The sequence below is a fragment of the Prionailurus viverrinus genome, chromosome D3 (genome assembly GCF_022837055.1).
Source record: "Prionailurus viverrinus isolate Anna chromosome D3, UM_Priviv_1.0, whole genome shotgun sequence".
NCBI classification, from domain to species: domain Eukaryota; kingdom Metazoa; phylum Chordata; class Mammalia; order Carnivora; family Felidae; genus Prionailurus; species Prionailurus viverrinus.
In genome coordinates this window covers 24,646,963-24,664,017 of record NC_062572.1, presented here as the reverse complement: position 1 = coordinate 24,664,017, position 17,055 = coordinate 24,646,963, and the positions used below count along the sequence as shown (strand labels likewise).

Genomic DNA, 17,055 nt, shown 5'->3' with positions numbered 1-17,055 from the left:
TCAGTTGGTTAAGCTCTCGACTCCCAATTTCAGCTCAGATCATGATCTCAAGGTTCATGAGATCAAGCTCCCTGGAGGGCTCTACAGTGACAGTGCAGAGCCTGCTTGGGATTCCCTCTCTCTCTCTATCTCTGTCTCTCTCTCTCTCTGCCTCTCCCCATCTCGGGCCTCTCTCTCTCTCTCAAAATAAATAAATTAAAAACATTAAAACATTAAACAATATTTAAAACATTACAAAGAAAGAAAGAAAGAAAGAAAGAGAAAAAGAAAAGAAAGAAAGAAGGAAAGAAAGAAAGAAAGAAAGAAAGAGAAAGAAAGAAAGAAAAAGAAAAAGAGAGGAAAGAAAGAAAGAAAGAAAGAAAGAAAGAAAGAAAGAAAGAAAGAAAGAAAGAAAACGAAAGAGAAAAAGGTCAGAGAGGCAGGAGTCAAGAGTAGGCTACAGAGGCTGCCCAGGCTGGCCTCTTGGGTACCTCTCAGCTTCTAGACACTGAAAAGACAGGGGAGTCGTGGATTGGCTCCTACTCTGTAACATTAGTTGAGCACATATAGTTTTATAGGGCACTTCACTGTATTTGCTTTTCATGCATTCCCTCCCTTAATTACAATACTGTTGAAGCAGATACTATTATCCTTATCTGCCTGAGGAGAAAATTGAGGGTCATAAAAGTTCAGTAGCTTGCCCAAGGTCCCACAGATGGAGATACTTCCCTCCCTCATAGAACTTCTGCTTCAGTGGAAAGAGAAGAGATTAATGGTGAAAAATATTGAGGGCCTAAGGTCCAGTAAAATCTGACCACTAAGATTGCATTAGTAATATTATTTCATAGACTCCAAGACACTATCAGTTGTGAGATGCAACATCATTTTGCATATCACTGAGGGGAAAAAAATTCTTCCAATTAAACAGTGACATGCCTTGATTGACAGATACCTTCCACTTTTAAAGATTAAAATGTTCCCCCTAGAGCTGATGGAATACGGTAATACTCTTTTCCTTTTCTGGGCCCAGTGGAATCTGATTCATGGCTAGGACCCATTTGGTTAGGGTTTATTTCCTTCGACATGTCCAGTATCGTTCGTGTCTAGAAGCGGACCACTCGGCTGCATCTGGGGGAGGCTGGCTGATCCCAGCTAATGCCTGAAGTCTATTCCTGAAGAAACTGACTTAGCTAATCCCGAGGCTGGCTGGAGATGCTAAATCAAAGAAGGTAGGAAGACACTGGCATTCTGCCACTGGAGGTTTTGCCCAGGGCTATTCCAGGGCCTCCACCTGCTCAGGTTGTATGTGTCAGGCCAATCTCCCCTTCAGAAATAAGATTTGACTATATTCCTGAGTTTCGAGTTTCCTGTTGAATTATCACTGAATTTTAGTAATCTATCATAGATGTCATGTGTCTGCTCTCAAAATTGCTGAACTGAATCTGCTGTTTGCATGGCACACATCTGGAAATCAAAAGTACTAAGTTTAAGGTCTGCCTTTTGGTGTTGAAATATCAGTTTAAACTGAACACTTTATTCTTTACAAATAATAATAGTAGTATAGCTAATGCTGAGCTTACACTATGTGCCAGGTCCTGTACTAAACACTTTACATAGATCAACTCCTTTTAATTCTTATAAAACCCACGAGGGAGAAACTATTATTATTTTCATTGGTATGGATAAGGAAACTGAGGTATCTAGTTTCTTGTGCAAATTCACAGTTAGGACGTGGGAAAGTCAGGATGATTACCCAGGAAATCTTTTTCTACAGCTTCCCTTTTTAAAAATTTTGGGTTTATGAGGTGTAATTTAGATACAGTAAAAATCGCCCTTCTAGTTGTACAGTTTGATAAGATTTGACAAACAAATACACAGTCAAGATATAGAACATTTTCATCACCTCAAAAAGATCTCTTGTCCCTTTTGTGCTCAGTCTTTTTTTCCGCCCCCAGCCCTTAGTGACCACAGATCTGTATTCCATCTGCATAGTTCTATCTTTTGAAGAATGTCATATAAATGGAATCATATAGTATGTAACCATTTATGTCTGTCTTCTTAGTGTACTGCTTTTGAGATTCACCCACAATTGTTTCTGTAGCTCCTTTTTATTGCTAAGAAGCAATATGTATGCCTTTATACAAATCTATCACAATTTGTTCATCCATTTACCCATTGATAAACATTGGTCTGTCTATGATAAAGATGCTGTGAAGCTGCTCTTCACTTAAATGTACAGGTGTTTGTGTGAGCATGCGCTTTCATTTCTCTCGGGTAAATACCCAGAAGTAGGATTTCTGGGTCATATGCTAAGTGCGTATTTGGCATTATAAGACACTACCAACTGTTTTCCAAACTGGCCATACCATTTTGCATTCTGACAAACAATATGTGAGACTTCTTAGTTGCTCCTCATCCTCTCCTGCCCTTTGTATAGTCTTTTGTTTTGTTTTGTTTTGTTTTGTTTTTAGAGTTAGCCATTCTAGCAGGTACACAGTGGTAACTCATGTTTTTTAAAAAAAATTTTTAATGTTTGTTTATTTTTGAGAGAGAGAGACAGCACAAGCAGAGGAGGGGCAGAGAGAGAGAGGGAGACACAGAATTCAAAGAAGGCTCCAGGTTCTGAGCTGTCAGCACAGAGCCTGATGTGGGACTTGAACTCACAAACCGTGATATCATGACCTGAGCCGAAGTCATACGTTTAACCAACTGAGCCACCCAGGCACCTCAACTCATTATGGTTTTAATTTGCATTTCTGTAATTACCAACGATGGTGAACATCTTTTCATGTTCTTATTTGCCATCTGGTATATTCTTTTGGCCAAAATAAGTTCCTTTAGCATTTTCTCTAATGCAGGTCTGCTGTCAGTGGCTTCTCTCAACTTTTGTTTGAGAAAACCTTATTTCACCTTCATTTTAGAAAAATGTTTTTGCTGGATATTGAATTCTATGCTGAGAGGTTGTTTTTTTTTTCTTTATGTATCTCAAAAATGCTCCCTTGCCTTGTGACTTGCACAGTTTCTAGTGATGTTGGCTCTATCTTTGTTCCCCGTACGTAATCTTTTCCCTTCTCTGCCTGCTTTCTGGAATTTATGTTTGTTTTTGGTTTTCAGCATTTGACTATGATGTATCTAGATGTGTTTTTTGTTTGTTTTGTTTGTTTTTAATTTTTGTTTTTAAATTGGTTTGCTTGTTATTTGCCTAGATTCCTAGATCACCTATCATTGACTTTGGAGCATTCTTAGCCATTATCTCTTCAAATATTTCTTCTGCCCCCTTCTCTTTTTCTTCTCTTTCTAGAACTCGTTGTTAGATCATTTGATATTGTTCCACAGCTACTGGAGGCTCCATTCTATTTTCAGTTTTTTTTCCTCACTTCTTTTTTTCCTGTTTTTCATTTCAGATAATTTCTATTGACCTATCTTCAAATTTATTGATTCTTTCCTTAGCTGTGTGTAGTCTGTTTATAAGTCCATCAAAGGAATTCTTCATCTCTGATATTGTTTCATTTATAACATTTATATGTGACTCTTTTTTTAGTTACCATATCTTTACTGGAATTTCCAATCTGTCCAGGAATGTTGCCCATCTTTTCCACTAGATCTTTTTTGTATTGATCATGTGGCCCCTGGCTGATAGTTCTATAACATCTGCATCATTATTGAGTCTGATCCTATAGATTGTTTTATCGCTTGACCATGAGTCTTTTTTTTCCACTTCTTCTTTCCTTCCTTGCTTGCTTGTTTTATATGTGTGTTGTCATATTTTATTGAATGCCATACATTATGTGTAGGAGAACAGTAGAGACTGAGTATATAGAATAGTATATATAGACTGAGTATGTAGCATATAGAATATATACTATATAGAATTCTATATATAGTATACAGAAATGGGAAGGCCTGTTTAGTGTGGGGATTGAGCCATTATATCAGTAGTTGAGCTGGGTTTGGGTATTATTGTTTCTGTCTTTACCCTGAGTGCGTATCAGTCTTCAAATTCTTCCAGCGATAGACTGCTGTTGTCTTGTGGCTTAGTGTGGAGCCTGGGATACCAGTGGGTTTTGGGTTTTTGGTTTTTTTTTCAGTGTTTCTGTTCCTTCCTCAGATTTGAGTAGCTTCTACATACCTTTGCCACAGAAGGGATCTTTCTTTACCCTCTTTCCCCTCCCTCAATGGCAGACTGCTGTTGCTTATTACTTGGTGCTATGCTAGTGGTGAGCTGAGGGGGTTCCTGCCCTCCTACTTCATACATAGTCTTAGACAGGACATTACTGGGCCTCAGAGGTGGGGCCTTTTCAGCATTCCCACACACCCCCTCTCTTGCCAGCAGTCAAACACTGCCTTGTTTGAATCCCATCTCTCAGGGGCAGCAGACCTCTGCTATGCATTGATGCAGGATCTGGGGGCTCAAGGCGGCCGGAGGCTGATGCCTTTGCCTCTGCTTTTCCCTCAGAAGCAGTGGGTCTTTGCCTGGTTACTCTGGCAGAAAGGAGGGAGTTTCCTGTTCCCTCCACTGAGGCAAACAGGTTTTGCTTCTGCCCCTCCAGTGGCCCTGGGAGCAAGAGGGTTTGCAGCAGCTTGAGGCTTTTGCCTCTTTTGAGAGGAGGGTCTAGGAAGCTGGCAATGTTTCACACCTGTCCGCCAACAGCAGTGATAATCCCTGTACAAGTGCCACCAAGGGGGACTCTGGCCTCCTTCCCTACCCCAGTCATTCTTGTGGGCACTGGGTGAGGGTCTGCTCAGAACTGCTTGCAAGTGAGTGCAGATTCCCACCGTGTCTGGGGCCCCTGCTCATTCTAGACTGAGAGGCTAGCCCACGCTCAACATTTTAGCTCCTTTCATCTTACTTGCTGGTTTTTTTTTTTTTTTTGGTGGTCACCTCTTCCTCTCATGCCCTGTTAAAAATGAAACACTTTGGGGCGCCTGGGTGGCTCAGTCGGTTAAGCATCTGACTTCGGCTCAGGTCACGATCTCACAGTCTGTGAGTTCGAGCCCCACGTTGGGCTGTGTGCTGGCAGCTCAGAGCCTGGAGCCTGCTTTGGATTCTGTGTCTTCCTCTCTCTCTGCCCCTCCCCCGCTCACACTGTGTCTGTCTGTCTCTCCCACACACAAATAAACATTAAAAAAAATTAAAAAAAAAAATGAAACACTTTGTGTGCCCCGACTCTCCTCAGAAGGACTTCTTACTTTTTAGAGTTCACTTCTCTTGGTGGTCTTGACACTTCAGCTTTCTGATGGTATAAGGAAGAGTTTTGAGCTTTTTCTCGTTGTCCGGATGGGAGCAGCATTCTCTTACTGCTTTCTACATACTGAAGGGAAGTGGGACTCCCCCTAAGCCTGCTTTTTAAATCCCGGTCGTACACTCCATCTCAGGGACTTTCATTTCCAGGATCTCATTTACACTTCACTCATTCAGATACAGTGAAGTGGTTGTATCCCCTTCCGAGAATTCGCCAACCCCAAAGGGGAGTCCAGAGAAACCAAATGTGCTTAGTACAGAGTAATCAGAACCGAGTATTTCCACTGTGCAGAAAGTCACATCTTGGACCGGTTTTCTCCTGCTTGGTAAATGTGTGGACCCTCACGTGAGCATTGCACCCCTAATGTATCAGGAGTGCCCGAGCAGCGGTAAAGCCCTTCTCTTTTTACGACATTAGCTCATCAAGTGCCTGCCCTGCCAAAGAGGCCCCGGCATATTCATGTGCTTCGTCTCATCTGTCCTCACGCATCCGTGTGATACAGGAACAGGTGGTGGTCTCTCCATCCTCCAAACGAGAGAGGCAGAGTTCTAGAAGTGAAGTGCAGCCCCCGGGATCACATCGCCAGCTGGTCCCGAACCTAGACTCTCTGACTCCAGTCCTGCCCCCACGTAGGCCGAGCCTCTGTGCTCACTGTGCTGTGTGCTAATTCTAAAGTCTCCTGGGCAAAAAAAAAAGAACAACCAAAACCCTCTAAAGTCATTTGTTCAGGGTTTAAGCGATTCATTCTGTGATTTGATCCTGAAACCTAAGACGGTCTGGTCTTGTAGACAAAAAACAATGTCCCAAACTGGATCACATTAGTTAGGAAGAGTTTTGTTTGTAACTGTGGCTGAGCCCCAGGCTGAGGGCTGGTGTCCTTGTGTCTTCCACAGCTCTTGTTGGTGCCTGCGGCGGGAACTACTCGGCCATGACCGCAGTGGTCTATTCCCCTGACTTTCCCGATACCTACGCCACGGGGAGGGTCTGCTACTGGACCATCCGGGTTCCGGGAGCCTCTCACATCCACTTCAACTTCACCTTGTTCGACATCAGGGATTCCGCAGACATGGTGGAGCTGCTGGACGGCTACACCCACCGTGTCCTGGTCCGTTTCAATGGGAGGAACCGCCCACCTCTGTCCTTTAACGTCTCTCTGGATTTTATCATTTTGTATTTCTTCTCTGATCGCATCAATCAAGCCCAGGGATTTGCTGTCTTATACCAAGGTAACCCTTCCCGGCCTTCTTCGGGGCCCTCCAGGCTGTGCCTCAGGCTCCGCTTGCACACTGTGGTGACCTGAGGGCCCCGGTCAGGTCTTGCTGGGGCTGTGAGTCAGGAGCTACAGGCTCAATTTGCAGGTTTTCCCACCTCCTGTTTCAAAACTTGTGTACACTTCATGATACAGGAAAGAGGCAACACCTGTCAATTTTGCTACTTTAGTTGTTCTGATGACAATTTTCATGGCAGGGTTGAAAGAAGAACTGAAAGAAAGAGCTGAGACTGATAGAATTAGAAGGCTTTAAAAAGGTCATTTGGTCCATCCTCCTGCCTTTCAATATCCTAACCAATCCCAAAAGACTAGTTTCCCATCTTTCTTTAAACCCTCCTAAGGGACACCTGCCTGGCTCAGTCAGAAGTACATGCAACTCTTGATCTCAGAGTCATGAGTTGGAGCCCTTTGTTGAGTGTAGAGATTACTAAAAAAATAAATAAATAAACATAGCTTTAAAAAGAAAATGAACAACAGGAAAAGCCCAATATAACTTTTAAAAAAGCTTTCCTAAGGTGGAGCCCCATTCTCTGACTCTGATGTGTACACGCATATGCCAGGCACATCTCTTTGCCAGCATGCAAGAAACACAAGGGTGTCTGAGACCTGGTCGTTGTCCTGGATGCCGAGGGCGTCAGGAACAGATCAATCAGTGTGTGCTACAGGAATTCAGAGGGAGGAGGCATCTCCTCAGGTGGGACAGTCTTGAGAACAGGTAGGATTTGGGTGAATAGTTAGGAAGAGGGTGCCATCGCTGCAGAGGTGCAAGGAAAACAAGAAAGCATGCTCAGGTGTCCTCAAAGAGACCAGTCAAATAGTAGGAGTTGACAGCTCCTTCCTTCTGTGACTATCTGGGCCAGAGCCTGACAGGTTCTGCTTTGGGGCTAGTGGGGTCAGTGGAGAGAATTACGCGCAGAGGTGAATTCGAAAAAAACCCGCCTTCTCATAGCCAGTACTTTCTCCTCCGAAGTTCTCCGTTGTCTGTATCAGCATTCTTCTCACTTAATTCCTTTGATCTTCCAGCTGTCAAGGAAGAGCTGCCACAGGAGAGGCCCACTGCCAACCAGACACTGGCTGAGGTGATCACGGAGCAAGCCAACCTCAGCGTCAGTGCAGCCCGGTCCTCCAAAGTCCTCTATGTCATCACCACCAGCCCTAGCCACCCACCCCAGACTGTCCCAGGTAGCAGTTCCCAGATACCACCAAAGGGGATGGAAGCCACGGGGCTTGAGGGCAGTGCTTTTGGCAGTTAGAGAAAGAGCACTCTTCTGAGGCGGGTTGTGGGCACTGGCTCTGTGACGGTCCTGGCCTTTGAGGGACATTCTCTCATTAGCTTGATTCCTTGGTCCTCAGGAGAAAGTGCTCCCCTCCAAAGATCCAGCATGAGTGTCTTCGTACACTGTGATTAATCAGCTAATCCATCACTTTCTCACTTGGAGAATATCCTTCTGGAGCTCCAAGTTGTAGCTCGCTAAATTCACTGGCATTTACAAGAGCTCCATTCATTCATTCATTCATTCATTCATTCATTCAAAAGATATGTAAGCGCTTCAGTGGTGCCAGGCGCTGTTTTAGGCAGTCAACATCCCTGCCCTCCTATGGCCTGTAATTGCGAAGAGAGAGACAAGAAGCAAAATAACAGGTCAGATAGTGACAAGAGCTGTGAAGAAAAGTTATGCAGGAGAGAGACAGTGGCTAACTTGGTTGGGGCATACTCTGTATTCTCTTCTGCCAGGGAAGGTGGAGCCTTTAGGAGCTGGGAGACGTGCCAAGTACCTACCGTTAGTAGTTATCCAGCCTAGGTGTTTTCCCCTGCAGACCCCCTTAGAAGGTCAGGGAGGAGAGTCCATCCAGTGCTTGCTCTGCGTTGTTTGTTTTTATATCCCGGTAGGATTTCACGGGTCACACATCTCATTCCTCAGATAAGGAAACTGATGCCCAAAGAGTTTATGTAACTCCTCTGTGTTTGCACAGTGATTCCAGTGGTAAAGACACAGTGCATATCACTCCTTTCAACTCCCAAGTTGAATGCACTCTGGCCCACACTGCCTGCTTCTCTCCAAGAGGGAGCTCTAGAGCAAGGCGAGGTGCTCAGAGGGCCCGGGGCTCCTTGCCAGCCCAGCTCTCCACTGTGTTTGGTGGCTGCCCCCACCTACAGAGGGCTCCTCAGCCACACCTGCATTTCTGAGCTACCAGTGTTCATTTGCAGCTTCCAACAGACCTCTTTCTGAAAACTGAGCTCAAACAGGTCCAATAAGCCCTGTCTTTTATACTTGCAGGATGGACAGTATATGGCCTGGCAACCCTTCTCATCCTTACAGTCACGGCCATTGTAGCAAAGATACTTCTGCACGTCACATTCAAGTGAGTATGATAGAAAGTTGCCTGATTCCGGGAAGGGAAGGCTCTGAACTCCTTTTATGCTGCGCTTCATTTGTCTGGGAGCAATTGTAATATCAGAACATGATTCCAAAGCCCTTAGTCCTAAGGCAACATAAGTCAGTACACATTCCTCATTCTCTGTAGAGTGAAATGTACAACTGGACAAATCTCACTGAGGTTTGAGGGATCGTGTTTGCTCCTGATTCAAGGGATATGATTTCAAGGAGGATTGAAACAGTCTGGGCATAAAAAGCAACAATTTCCAATTTTTGGCTTGTGCTGGCCCCTTAAAAAAATCTTCACATAAGAGCAAAGATTTCTAAAACACTCTCACTCATATTTCCTAATGCCTTCTAGAAATTAGGAAACATCCTTAGGAGGAGAATCCTAATATTTTATTATGTATTGCTTCATAATTATTTAAAAACAATTACTTAAGAGATCCTTCCGTTCTGACCAATAAGGGAAAAAATATTTCCTTCCCTTACTTTGCTACTTGGGTTTAACAGTTCCGCCTTCCAGGAAAGGAGACAATTATTCATGCTGCTGATGTTTGTGTACTTACAGAGAAGAGCTCTGACTTTTGCTAGACTCTGTCTTTCCTGTAGCTCCCAGGTCAGGCTTGCTCCTTTTTTCCCCCACCGGTTTTATTGAGCTATAACTGATATACAGGCTCTATTTCAAGGCCTTTCCTGACCATTGGTGTCTTATAAAAGCCACCCTTGTCCTGACCTTCTCACTTGCCCTCCACCACAGAAGTTTTGATATGCTGGCTCCTCCATTGCTTTGTGAAGGCTGCCCTTGTAGGCCTCTGTACCCTGTACCTCACATTTTTCAGTGGAAATAATGTCTTTTTTAATGTTTACTGAGTTCACTCTCATATATAATAAGAGATATAATATAATTTGTATATAATTTATATATAATATTATATATATGCATATATATACATGTCTATATCTATATCTATCTCTATATCTATCTATATCTATATCTATACATATCTTTTTTCTAAGTCGCAATTCACATGGTCTGGGAAAGCCTCTCAGGTGCAGCAAGAGAGCAGGAGGCTTTCTGTAGGGCCCACCACTCTGCCACACACCCAGGCCCTAAAGCACATGTCTGACTCCCTTGTGACACTGGGGTCCCTCTGCAGCTTCCCTAGCAGGCAGCCCTGGGGGCTGACATGGGGACAAGGGCACGTGTTGGCAATAAGGCAGGACCTGCTTCAGAGATTTTGGCTTTCTCTTGTTTTAACTAGGTGGGCTTCCAGATAAATATCATTGAAGAAATGTTCTATTTAAAAAAGAAAAAGAAAAAGAGAGAGAGAAGGAAAGGAAAGAAAGAAAGAAAGAAAGAAAGAAAGAAAGAAAGAAAGAAAGAAAGAAAGAAAGTTTGAAAACTCATAATGTCTCAGGCCAGCCCCTTCCAGATTTGAATAGCTCTTCCAGTTAGAAAGTTCTTTGTTATATGAGCTGGAATCTGTGCCGCTGCATTTCCATCCCACGGGACACATTTCATTCACACAATAGGCCTTCAGACCTCCAACAGGCATCTATTAGGTCTTTCCTGAGGCCTCACCTCACTCATTGTCCCATTTCGAAAGTACAGGTATCTCAGGAGACAGTAAGTTGTTTTGGGTGCTTTGTCGTGTTCTACTTGAAATATTAAGTTGTTTTTGTTTGACAGATCCCATCGTGTTCCTGCTTCAGGGGACCTTAGGGATTGTCGTCAGCCAGGGACGTCGGGGGAAATCTGGACCATTTTTTATGAGCCTTCTACTTCGATTTCCATCTTTAAGAAAAAGCTTAAGGGTCAGAGTCAACAAGATGACCGTAATCCTCTTGTGAGTGACTAAAAGCTCCCTTCTCCATGCCCAGGACACGAGGTCCCTCTGAGATCAAGGCCACTGAGGACCCGTGGTTTCCTCTGACCGACTCTCCCTGCCTCTCCCTTGGCCTCTCTGTCAGCCTTGGCAGGAACGCCATCATACGAGTCGGGAAGGGACACCTTGCTGCAGGGGCAGGCGTAGCCTGGACTCACCCTGCTTCATCACTGCACTTAGGAGAGAGACTCAAGGTCCCGGGTCTGGGCCTTCCCTGTACCTCTGTCTCTCTCATCTAGGAATGGGGGTGTCAGGACAGAGGGGCTGTGATGGCAGAGTTGGTTGTGTCTGGCGCTGGGCTCAGGTACCTTCTAGACAACGGTAGGGTGGTGGGTAGATGTAGTGTATGCTGAGTCTTGCTTGCTTCTTCTCTGTTTTGTCCTCACAAATCGCTTTCTCCTGGGCTTTATGGTTTAAAACAGGGAGAATTCTGAGGTTCTCTTGGGGACTGGCCTGGTCCTGTATTCCTGGGCATTAGCACCCCAAAGCATAAGAGGGCCTGTGCTCTGTGCTGACTCTGGGGCCTAGCTCGTTGGGTGCTGAATGAGGATGGGCCTCCTCCAACCTGGGAGAGCCTGGGAATTGACCCCAAATCACGTCAAACGTGCCACCTGCCACACACGGGCTTCTCTCTACAGCTTCTTTCCATAGCCTGGTGATCAGCAGAGCAAGCCTGCAGACGGTTGTATAAAACATCCATGTCGGCTCTACGGAAAGCTTTTATAGGTGCTCAGTGACTCCTTATTGTATTGGATGACCTGACCTTGCCCCTGAGCAGCTCACGGTCCTGTGGAACTTGAGCCAGGCCCCGTCTCTCCACGATTCTCTCAGTTCAGTATGGGGCTTAGCCTTTAGACAGCATTAAGTGCGACCCAGGCACCAGCAGTCCCTCCTTTGAGCGTCCCTCGTCTTAAAAGAAGATGAAAAAACAGCAGGCAGCCTGTGCTCTCTGAGGCCCTCTCTGCCCCTTCTTATGGGGACAGAGGGCAGTTCTGGAAAAGCTCAGTGGCAGGGAGAGGGCTCTTGCCCCTGGCCTCGCACTACCCAGCCCTTCAGATGGGGAAGGGAGTTGCTGGGAGTGGCATGAGGGCTGAGAGAGGGAGGCTTTGGGGGCCGGAGACCCTCCAAAGGTAGGCCTCCTAAGATTGACGGGTGCAGCTGCAGTGGCTGCCGGTTGAGAGCAAGAGCCTTCTCCAGCTTAGAAGTCCCCCGCATCCGTCCAAAAGTAGGCTTTGTCAGCAGCAGCTGAGAAGAGCAGCCCATGCCTCTGAAGGCCAGGTCTGGGTCAGACCTGGGCGATTGTCAAGAGTGTGACTCTCCCAGCGGCACCTGGGCCTCTGGCCTCACAGTTCTCTCTTCGGAGCACTTTGCCCACCTCTCCCAAATCCCTAAGCTACTGCCTGCTGTGGCCTTTCCTGGGGTTCCGCCATGCTGGCAACCCATCTGTGTACCTGGCTGCTCCCAGAAAGGCCGAGGACCGTGTGGGGCCAGCTGGGAGGTGTCTACAGGGCGACATGACACCCAGCAACCAGGGGAGATGTTGGGACCTGGCCCTCATAGGGGCACGAGAAGGGGGGAATGGGGCAGTGTGTCCACAGGAGGGCAGGGGCGCTGCCCCAGGTACTGGGTCAGGCCTGTGGCAGGCACGGAGCTGCTCGATGCTGTCTTCACGCTTTGATCTGGAAAGGATAATTACCCGGGAGCAGCTGTCCACAGGCCTCTGGGTCTGCAGGGAGAGGCCTGTCCCACACAACTGGAAATACACTGACATGTGCAGTCTCCCCTCTAAGCTATTCCCGGCTGTCGTGGAATCTCCTCTGAACCAAGTGTCAGGTGTATGCAGTCACAAAGGCCCCTGTGCCCTGAATAGATCCATTGATAGCACAAAGGGAATGTGGAATTTAGCCCCTGGAGGGGGTTGCCTGGCCAAAAGGCAGTTGTTCAGCTGCCTAGGGCTTCCTGTGGCCGTTGGCCTTTGGGGCATCCCGTGGGCCCTGCCACCCACCCTGCCCACCTTACACAGCCAGTGTGTTGTCTGAGTCTGCAGCTGGAGCAGCCCATTCCGAGTCCCAGGAAGTGCTGGTGACGCCCCAGTGACCTCCTTCCTGCTGGTTCTGGCACAGCCCATTGCCAGCAGGATCAACTTACTGTCCAGGGAGCAGCCCCAGGAAACCCAAACCAGCCTCAGGACAGCGCTGGGGGAGAGAGGCCATAAATTGTCCCAGGCCGAACCTCCATAAACACCTCAGCCTCAGCCCTGGCCCTGGTTGGAACCTGTCAGCAACACCCCACAGAGGGTCCCCTGTGGCTAAGTAAATACCTGAGAAATAAATTGTCCCAGAGGAAGTGAGGGATGCTTCCAGGAGCACAGTAGGAGGCCTATACTTGATCTGGAAAGATCTGTACTTTGGAGAGAAAGTGGAGATGGGAGGGGTTGAAAAGCATGCCCCTGAGAAAGGATCACAAGCAGATTATGCAAGAGGAAGGGGAGGGGCTTTGGGGACCACCATGGCTGCCACTTTGAAAGCATCCTGCCCAGACCCTCTGCCCTGAGGTGATAGAGGGAAGGAGGAAGAGGCTGTAACAGGGCCCCTGGGCCTGTGTGCCCTCCTCACCCCTTTAGTGCGGGACCAGGGAGGGAGCTCTGCTGGTAGCAGATCTTGAGGCCTCCGTGGTAAATGCACCGCAGCCAGTTGTGAACCTGATCTCTGGTCTCTTAGCCGCCTTTCACAGTGTCCTTGGCCCCTTGGAAGGCACATGGCGCCCCATGTTCTTCCCCAAGTGTCCACTTACTTGCAGAACAGAGGAGGTATAGGCATGAACCCCAGGTGTCTCCTCCACATCCCCCTTGTCAGGACAGGGTTGAGGTCTCTTTCTGGGCGTGAGCAAGGTAACCAGGCTCCTGTGACTTCTTCAGTGTGGGTTCTGGCTCAAGACTCCCATCGGCCAGAAACCCACAAAGATCAAAGCACTAGCAAGTACAGCTGTTCTGGCCCTCAGGCCAAACCCATACAACGCTACCCACTCGCCCCATTGTCAGCCCAGGGCAGGAGCTGGCCTGATCCCCTCAGGATCCCACGAGGCCGTCTTGACGCACCAGCAGGGCTCGTAGGCCATCACCAAGCCCCATGCATCCTGGGCACTTGATCTTCGAGAGCACTTATCAGTGGATGGCCTCCGAGATCCCGTCTCCCTTGTCTGATGAGGCCATCCAGGTCTCCCAGAGCCCAGCCAGCTCCCCACCCCACAGCCCAGTCAACCCCCACCCTCTTGGGTTTCGGATCTCCTGTTTGGTGTTTGATGTCTGCTTTTGTTACTACCTTGGGAACTTTTAACTTCGTGATTGTTTCCCCTGGTGTCTTTGTTTACCTTCCTCACTGTTCTACCTCCTGGCCAGGTCTCTCAGCTTAGCTGCCCTGGCGCGGGGTATTTCTTAAACCTTCCAGCTGCAGCTGCCTCCCCTCAGACTGGACAGCTCAGGGGTGACAAGGGGCCTCACCTGCCGCCTGCAGACCCCAGCACAGCCCATGTCACAGGCTTCTGTCTTGCCAAGTCAAACATACTCAACAAGGCAGAAGTGGGGAGTGGAGGAAAGTCTGAGGTAAATCTGCTTCAGAAAGGATGTGTCTTCAGGAGCACACAGTGGGGGACCCTTTCCCTTCCCGCACAGGGAGCTGCCATTTTGGGGTTCACGCAGCGTCAAGACCTGCCCACATCCAGACTCACCTTCCCGCAGGGATCTTGACTCTGGATGACAAGGCTTTATTTGTAAATATGCTCTTAATATGCAACTTTGAGAATAAAATAGAAACATCATGTATTTTAAAATATAAGATGAAGTGTGACGCACTGTATACAATTTAATATATATTTTTAGGATTTTGTTATTTAAGAAAATGGAATGTAATGGTACTTAACTTTTACAAAAGAGAGAAAAATGTTATTTTTACTGTCTGGAGAAAATAAATATTCTCACTGTTGTAGAAACAGCGATGGGCCCCCTAGCATGTCGTTTTTACAGGGGCGCCCCCAGCACCTTGGAACGAGGCGGGTGTCGCCTGCTGGCAGACTGTGTGCTCTTCCGAGGCCCACGCAAATGCCAGGCCTCACCGTTTGCTCAGTTTCTCCTGTTAGTGGTTCCAGATTTCCTCAGGTGTCATCATAGCTTTGACCCACAGTGGATCTTCAGCCAGCCAGACCTGACGGAGTTAGAATTCCACATCAACATACCGCACCTCGGAATCGGGGTCAGGCCACGGGGAGAGCCACGGGCTTTGCGCACAGAAAGACCCAGGTTTGAATTGACCTTGGTTCCGTCAGTCCACTCCTTGGCCTCAGCTTCTCCTTCTGTAAAATGGCATCGTATGTATGTCTCCAAAGGTTATGAGGATTAAGTGAGAAATGTATGTAAACTGCTTATGTAGTGATATCCCGTGTGGATTTCATCTCGCCTTTCAGAGCAACGGTCCTTCCCCCCTCCCCTTCTTTTTAACAGTCCCGGTAGGAGCTCTATGTGGGAGCTGTGTGCTCCCGTCCGGCGCTGCACACACCCTAGCAGCCGTTTGGTGGGTGCTGTCATCCCTGTTTCGCTGGTGAGGAGACAGGCTGAGAGAGGGGCCGGGGCAGGAGTTGAGAGCCCAGACCTGGAGCCAGCCTGCCGGGACTCAGCTCCCACCATTCATTCGCCGCGGCCAGGGAATGTGAAACAGGCAGCCTTTGAAGGGTTTTGGCAGAGGGATGACATCAGATTCCCAGTTTAGAACCATTTCCTACTTGAATAAGGAAAAACAGTTGTAGTGGGGTAAGGCCAAGGGCAAGGAGGCCAATCGGGAGGCTCGGACACACACGGGTCCAGACGACAGATGCAGAGGGCTGTGGATGGAGGGGAGGCTCCAGGCTGAGAGACAGCACGCCATACCCATTGGCCAGGGCCTTAGGCTCACACCCCAACCCCACCACTTACCACATGACCTTGGGCCACTGACCCAGCTCTGTGTGCCTACCTTCTCATCTGTCAGCTGGGAACAATTACAGCATGTACCTCATAGAGTCGGGATGAGGTATTACCTATAGTTTGTTTTCAGAAAGTGGTAGCTGTTCCTTGTTATTCTAGAATGGAGCTGGGAGATTAAGAACAAAAATGATGCCCAAGGATTCTGACTGGGGGCTGAGGGGAAGGGAGAGGGTTCAGTTTTTGAGGTAAAGATTGACCATGGAGCCAGGTGTGAGAGAAAACAAGCTGAGTTCTGTCTGGACTAAGTCGAGTGAGGGCCCTGTGGGACACTGAGGCAGCCTGAGACGCATGGAGGGTCAGGTCCGGGGAGCACAGTCCACGGAAAAGTGGGCACAGACAACCTCCTGGGGTGTGTCTGAGGCCATTCCAGAAGGCTGCTGAGGACAGTGTCTCAGAGCACAGGCAGACGAGGAGGAGGCTGGGCAGGACCCAGGGTCGAGGGCAGGACCAGGTGGGGGGCTGGCAGGGCAGGAGAGGGGGCAACCCCCAAAGCCAAGTTTCTGACCTGACTGGTTCAGGCACAGGCACACACTGCTGGTTGTATGAGCCTCAGTTCCAAAATCTTAGGAGGTGCTTTGCCAGGTAAGGTCCCCGCCCCAGCCAGTCCTGGCTACAAGAAAAGGAGGCACCGGCCAGTCCAACAAAAGAACATGAGCAGATGTGTCTCTCAAAACCTGCCTGGATCACTTGCCTCAGAATCCCTGATGTACTTGTTCAAAATGCAGATTACTGGGCCCCATCTGCTGAGTCAGAATCCCTGGGAAGCTTCCTAAATAATGCCAGTGCTCACTGAAGTTTGACAACTGTCTTAATCTGTCTGATAAGTTCAGTTGGTAGTCACCTTCTCTTTGGGAAATGAATTGTCCACACGCAGATGCAGACGGCTGCCTCCTTTGCTGCTGGCAGCATATGTGTTATTCAGCTGTAAAGTCTACCACCTGGGACAGAGAGGGGACAGAGAGGGGTATCGGATAAAAGGCACAGCACAGCAGGTATTCCAGATACTTCTCTGGTATGGAGCCCGAGTGCCCCTTTGCCCGCTATCCTCCCCGTGCGTCGCCAGCAGCCAGCACTCACACCCGCTGTGGCCCTCGGAATATGAGGGTTCCTTAAAGGCCAGCTTCACCTGAGTGTTTATCCTCTCTCTTTTCCTGGAAGCTCTCTCCTTCCATGAAGGAAAATATTTTTGGTGGCTGATGGAAAACAAATGGGGTGGCCTTGCTGTTGAATCAGCCTGCCACAGAAAAATGGATGCAGCCAGAGTATGCAACTCTCCTGCCTA

At 47.9% G+C, this 17,055-nt stretch overlaps 1 protein-coding gene across 3 annotated transcripts in view; it reads left to right on the top strand.

The window, feature by feature from the left end:
• Positions 1 to 14,589, top strand: part of KREMEN1 (kringle containing transmembrane protein 1) — a 74,380-nt gene extending 59,791 nt beyond the window's left edge. For 2 of the 3 annotated variants that reach the window (XM_047828383.1, XM_047828381.1), the window contains exons 6-9: positions 6,116 to 6,448; positions 7,516 to 7,677; positions 8,772 to 8,856; positions 10,564 to 14,589. In XM_047828383.1, coding sequence (XP_047684339.1) covers positions 6,116 to 6,448; positions 7,516 to 7,677; positions 8,772 to 8,856; positions 10,564 to 10,732 — 749 coding nt within the window. In that variant the 3' untranslated portion in view covers positions 10,733 to 14,589. The remainder of the gene's footprint in view (positions 1 to 6,115; positions 6,449 to 7,515; positions 7,678 to 8,771; positions 8,857 to 10,563) is intronic. The other variant, XM_047828382.1, reaches the window with a different exon arrangement.
• Positions 14,590 to 17,055: the final 2,466 nt, after the last annotated feature.